The 6,475-nt window shown below is 46.1% G+C and overlaps 1 protein-coding gene across 1 annotated transcript in view; it reads left to right on the top strand.

The window, feature by feature from the left end:
- LOC136848003 (coiled-coil domain-containing protein 6-like) overlaps positions 1–1,153 on the top strand; it is a 1,763-nt gene extending 610 nt beyond the window's left edge. The window contains exon 2 of the mRNA XM_067120015.1: positions 1–1,153. This exon is cut by the window's left edge and continues 268 nt beyond it. Coding sequence (XP_066976116.1) covers positions 1–1,153 — 1,153 coding nt within the window.
- The last annotated feature ends 5,322 nt before the right edge of the window (positions 1,154–6,475 follow it).

The raw sequence follows: 6,475 nt of genomic DNA on the forward strand, positions 1-6,475 counted from the left end.
AATCGAAACGAGGGAGAAAAATCTCCAAGAACGTACTTTGAAGCGGACCAGTTTAGAGAAAGACGCCTTGGTCCTCGAAAAACAAGAGCAAATAACACATTTGCAGGCACAGATGGAGGAACGAAACAACGAACACCAGAGACTGAAACTGCGGCTGGACGAGAAGAGCGCCGCAGAAATAGAGGTGATCGGGTCCCAGGTGAATCAACTCATCACCACTATTCAGAGAGAACTGAGTCAACTTAGGGACTCGTCTGATTTCGCCAGGAAGAGAACGTCTTTTCTTGAGGAGGAACTGGAAAGAGAGAGAAGGTCCAGGAAGAACCTTGAGGAATCACATTCCAAAGATTTACAGGACATTTATGATAGTCATGAACGGAAGATGGCTGAGGCAAAGGTGGTTGCAGACCAGCTTAACGCTCAAATCAGCCAGCTCAAGCAGGACATTCGTCTGAAGGACCACCAGCTGTCGTCACTGAAGGAGAAAGTCAACGAACAAGAGGAAGTCTGCATTGCAATGCAGTCGGTGACCAGGAATTTGCAAGAGGAAAACGACGCACTCAGGAAAGAGAAGACAGGACTCGTGCAAAGAATCAAAAAGGTAAATAAGGACAAATTTCGAGGTCCTAACCTCAATCTGATCCATCTTGGCCCCATTCCTTTGCCTCCACATCCTCCTCCTCTTAAGTCACCTCCTTTGCCTCCACACCCTCCTCCTCTTGAGTCACTTCCTTTGCCTCCACACCCTCCTCCTTTCCCTCCGTACCCTTATCCTTTCCCTCCATGCCCTAATCCTTTCCCTCCATACCCTTATCCTTTCCCACCAACCCCTCCTCCTTCCCCTCCAACCCCTCCTCCTTCCCCTCCTAACCCTCCTCCTTTCCCTCCATACCCTTATCCTTTCCCTCCATACCCTTATCCTTTCCCTCCAACCCCTCCTCCTTCCCCTCCTAACCCTCCTCCTTTCCCTCTATACCCTTATCCTTTCCCTCCATACCTTTATCCTTTCCCTACACACCCTTGCCCTTTACCCAATAAGCATCGCCCTTTCCCTAAAGGCCCTCCTCTTACCCGTCCAGAAGTGTGGTTTAGAAAGTTGAAAAGGGCGATTGCCAACCTCAAAAGAAAATACTGGCAAAAGAATAAAGGATAATATTCAGAGCCAGGAAAGAGAAGACGAAACCAGCGGCGCGAGGGAGATGCCCCAGGACCTAGAGAGAGAAGAAGTCAAACAGCCAAGAGAGAACAGTCAGCCTGAAGAGGAGGATTTCACGAAACAGCTGGCTGGGGGGGCTGAGGCAAGACAGCGAGCTCTGGAGGGAGAACTATCTGGACTCAAAACCACCTCCACCACCACCTCCACCACAAGCTGTGGTAACAACTCCTCTTTAGCTGATGCATCGCTGCAGGAGACCAAGAAGAAATGGGAGAGAAACCTAGAGGAAATCAAGAACCTTCTCAAGGAATTCTTCCCAGAAGAGTGATCGGATGGTGGGAAGGAGGACGCAGCGTCAGGACTCAGCCAAAAGAGGTCCCTGAAGAAGGAGGTGACATCAAAGGACCAGAAGCAAGAAAAACCAATTAAGAAGAAAGAGGCTTAGATGAACTGAACCAGGAGCACAATAACTAGGAGCAAATTAGCCTGGACATTGCCTCTGGAGTCATGTATGTATTTATATGTATGTATGTATATTACACATCAACACACACAACACATACACATACATATATATGCACACCCCCATGTGTATATATATGTATACAAACACAACACATGCACATACATATATATACACACCCCCCCAGTGTGTATATATATGTACACACACACAACACATACACATACATATATATGCACACCCCCATGTGTATATATATGTATACACACACAACACATGCACATACATATATATACACACCCCCCGTGTGTATATATATGTACACACACACAACACATACACATACATATATATGCACACCCCCATGTGTATATATATGTATACACACACAACACATGCACATACATATATATACACACCCCCCAGTGTGTATGTATATGTACAAACACATACATACACAAACATATACAAACACACATATGCCCTCACACATAATACATACATACATATAAATATATATATACATATATATATATATATATATATATATATATATATATATATATATATATATATATATATATATATATATATATATATATATATATATATATATATATATATATAAAATCTCCAGGGGGTGTTGGAGCTCTAGCCTGGTTTGGAAACAATAGACTTGGCTCACTGGTCAATCAAGATTCACCCTCCTTCCACCTTTTTCCTCCCTGCCCATCAGTCTGACGAGACTGGGGGCTCTCCCTACTGGCTGGGAGCAGAACAGCTCATCCAGGAGAATCTGGCCTAGTGTCGAAGGCACTTATTGGCTGGTGCCAGACCCTGGGAGTCCTGCTCTTAGGGAGTGTGGCTTGCATTCTCCTGATGGTGGTTGGGAGAAGTTGGGCTCTAATGTGTCACACCCACTGCCGGTTCCCTTTAGAGGATGGCAAGGGCCTCTTCCTATTGGAGGCAGCGATGGTCGATGTCTCCGTCCAGGATCTTGGTGTTACTGGCAATCTGTGGTGTGTGGTGGGAATGCTGCAGACCATCAGGTTGGAGGCAGAGATGGTCAGCGTCTCCGTCCAGGATCTTGGTGTTCCTGGTGATCTGTGGTGCTTGGTGGGAGCGCTGCAGATTATCAGGTCGGTGGCAGAGATGGTCGATGTCTCCGTCCAGGATCTTAGTGTTCCTGGTAATCTGTGGTGCTTGGTGGGAGCGCTGTAGATTGTCAGGTCATAGGTGGAGATGGTCGATGTCTCTGTCCAGGATCTTAGTGTTCCTGGTAATCTGTGGTGCTTGGTGGGAGCGCTGCAGATTGTCAGGTCATAGATGGAGATGGTCGATGTCTCCGTCCAGGATCTTAGTGTTCCTGGTGATCTGTGGTGCTTGGTGGGAGCGCTGCAGGTTGTCAGGTCATAGGTGGAGATGGTCGATGTCTCCATCCATGATCTTGGTGTTCCTGGTGATCTGTGGTGCTTGGTGGGAGCGCTGCAGGTTATCAGGTCATAGGTGGAGATGGTCGATGTCTCCGTCCAGGATCTTGGTGTTCCTGGTGATCTGTGGTGCTTGGTGGGAGCGCTGCAGATTATCAGGTCGGTGGCAGAGATGGTCGATGTCTCCGTCCAGGATCTTAGTGTTCCTGGTAATCTGTGGTGCTTGGTGGGAGCGCTGCAGATTGTCAGGTCATAGGTGGAGATGGTCGATGTCTCTGTCCAGGATCTTAGTGTTCCTGGTAATCTGTGGTGCTTGGTGGGGCGCTGCAGATTGTCAGGTCATAGATGGAGATGGTCGATGTCTCCATCCAGGATCTTAGTGTTCCTGGTGATCTGTGGTGCTTGGTGGGAGCGCTGCAGGTTGTCAGGTCATAGGTGGAGATGGTCGATGTCTCCATCCATGATCTTGGTGTTCCTGGTGATCTGTGGTGCTTGGTGGGAGCGCTGCAGGTTATCAGGTCATAGGTGGAGATGGTCGATGTCTCCGTCCAGGATCTTAGTGTTCCTGGTGATCTGTGGTGCTTGGTGGGAGCGTTGCAGGTTGTCAGGTCATAGGTGGAGATGGTCGATGTCTCCGTCCAGGATCTTAGTGTTCCTGGTGATCTGTGGTGCTTGGTGGGAGTGGCAGTCTGTGGTGCTTGGTGGGAGTGCTGCAGATCATCAGGAACACCAAGATCCTGGACGGAGACATCAACCATCGCCTCCTCTAATAGGAAGAAGCCCTTGCCGTCCTCCATAGGGAACCAGCACTGGGCGTGACACATTAGAGCCCAACTTCTCCCAACCACCATCAGGAGAATGCAAGTCACGCACAGTGCCCATTCCATTTGGAGGATGGCTAGGGCCTTTTGTTATTGGAGGCAGCAATGGTTGATGTCTCTGTCAGGAACACAGAGATCCTGGGCAGCAACGTCGACCATCGCCGCCTCAGGTGGAAACCATCGCTGAGCATGGCACAAGAGACCCTCCGCCTCGTTACCACCATCAGGAGAATGGCAAGGCGCATACCCAGAATAACTCATCAGGTAAATAGAAAATATCATAACTAACTTATATGTCATTCACCTTTTCTGTCCATCTAATCTGGAACACAGCCATGAGCTGTGGCTTAGCTGGCCTTAATTATTACCTGCTGGATCAGCAGACGTCACTCTCAATGTTGTTGGTCGTTCAAATGATTTGTCCAAATTATGACATTTTCCGTGACAGAGCTGAAGTGTGTAATTTTATATTTTTTTTAGGGGGGGAGAGTTTTTTCGGTTTTGAATAAAATTTTTTTTTTCAAAGCAGAAGGGACGTCTATATATGAGAGAGAGAGAGAGAGAGAGAGAGAGACGGGGAAGGGCCAGTGAAGTACATTATATGTTCTTCATAGATTTATAGTTTAGAATTGTAATCCAGATTTTAAAACAATCAGCAGAATCTCTTTCTGTAATTCCTCATCAGACGTCCCCTCTGATTTAAAAAAAAAAAAATTAACTCAAAGCCAAAAAACCCTCCCCCAATGAAATATATATATACATACATGCGCACGTATGTATGTATGTATGTAGGTATACATACATACATACGTGCGTATGGTTATACGCATGTGACTTTTTAGCTCCTCCCCCCCCCACACACACCGCGTTTTTTTTGGGTGGGGTGGGTTTGGGGAGTGGGTTTCCAGTTCCGTACATTATATTCGGGGGAGTAAAAGTTTCAGGGAAGAGACGCAATAACCCGAGGCCCGCCGGAAGCCCTCACAAGTGACACGTTTTGTTCACTATCAGCAAATGCCAAGTGCTGTTACCCACACAGAGAGAGAGAGAGAGAGAGAGAGAGAGAGAGAGTTTCACCCCACTCTTATCAGTCTACAGAAGCGAACGTAGGTAACCTGGACAGATAAATTGAGAGAGAGAGAGAGAGAGAGAGAGAGAGAGAGAGAGAGAGAGAGAGAGAGAGGGGGAGAGAGAGAGAGAGAGAGAGAGAAAGATGTTTTCTCACTGCTTCTCCTGCTGCACTTTTTCCAAGTTGCAACATCTACCACAAAATTATTTAAAAGAGAGAGAGAGAGAGAGAGAGAGAGAGAGAGAGAGAGAGAGAGAGAGAGAGAGAGAGATTTTTTCATACTGCTTCTCCAGCTGTACATTTTAGGAACTGCAATATCCACCACAAATTCATTTTTGACTTCACTATACTGACTTTTTTTTATTCATTTATCTCTCTCTCTCTCTCTCTCTCTCTCTCTCTCTCTCTCTCTCTCTCTCTCTCAATTTATCTGTTCAGGTCACCTACTGTACGTTCGCTTCTGTAGACTGATAAGAGTGGGGTGAAACTCTCTCTCTCTCTCTCTCTCTCTCTCTCTCTCTCGTTTAGAATATCATACCCTACAAAATTCTTTCGTGACGTGAATTTCCATCCGCTAAGAATGAGACACTACTCAAAGAATATTGTAATAAATTTCTTTCTAGATATTCTTTACATCAATCTTATGACCCCGTTTTGCTTTCAGTTGTTAGTTCAAGACTTCTCTTCAAAATGCGGTTAACAGAAACTCAAGCACCACTCCGATTGTGGCTAACAGGATAAATATTAACGAAAATATCTCGATGTTTAATTGACAAATACGCTGGGGAAGAGAAAACCTTCAAGTCGATAATCCCGAAAATATTCGACAGTGATTCAAATCAGTCCAAAAACAATTCCGTAGCAATAGGTTAAAAAAAAAAAAAAAAAAAAAAAAAAAAAGTAAAAAATGAGCCGAAGTTTCTTCGGCGCAATCGATTTTTCTGGCCATCGTATAATCAAGGCCACCGAAAATAGATCTATCTTTCGGTGGTCTCGGTATAATGCTATGTGAGGCGCGGCCCATGAAACTTTAACCACAGCCCGTTGGTGGCCTTTCCTATATCGTTGCCAGACTCACGATTAGGACTAACTTTAACCTTAAATAAAATAAAAACTACTGAGGCTAGACGGCTGCAATTTGGTATGTTTAATGATTGGAGGGTAGATGATCATCATACCAATTTGCAGCCCTCTAGCCTCAGTAGTGTTTGAGATCTGGGGGCGGACTGAAAAAAGTGCGGACGGACAGACAGAGCCGGCACGATAGTTTTCTTTTCAGAAAACTAAAAGGGAAATTAAAAGAGTCGGAATAAAACATTAGTCGTGTTAAACCACCTGAACAGACACCCCCCTCCCCCGCCCCCTCCCCTACGTCCCAAGACCCCTTTCGGTGCTACAAGGAACTATGTCACAGGAGTGTTTGTATTCTGCCGTCACAGTTTAATGGAGTGTGTATGAGTGCGCGCGTGTGTGTGTGTGTGTGTGTGTGTGTGTGTGTGTGTGTGGCGAGGGAGAGGGGAGGGAGAGGGGAGCGAG

The sequence above is a fragment of the Macrobrachium rosenbergii genome, chromosome 18 (genome assembly GCF_040412425.1).
Source record: "Macrobrachium rosenbergii isolate ZJJX-2024 chromosome 18, ASM4041242v1, whole genome shotgun sequence".
In the NCBI taxonomy this organism is placed as follows: Eukaryota; Metazoa; Arthropoda; class Malacostraca; order Decapoda; family Palaemonidae; genus Macrobrachium; species Macrobrachium rosenbergii.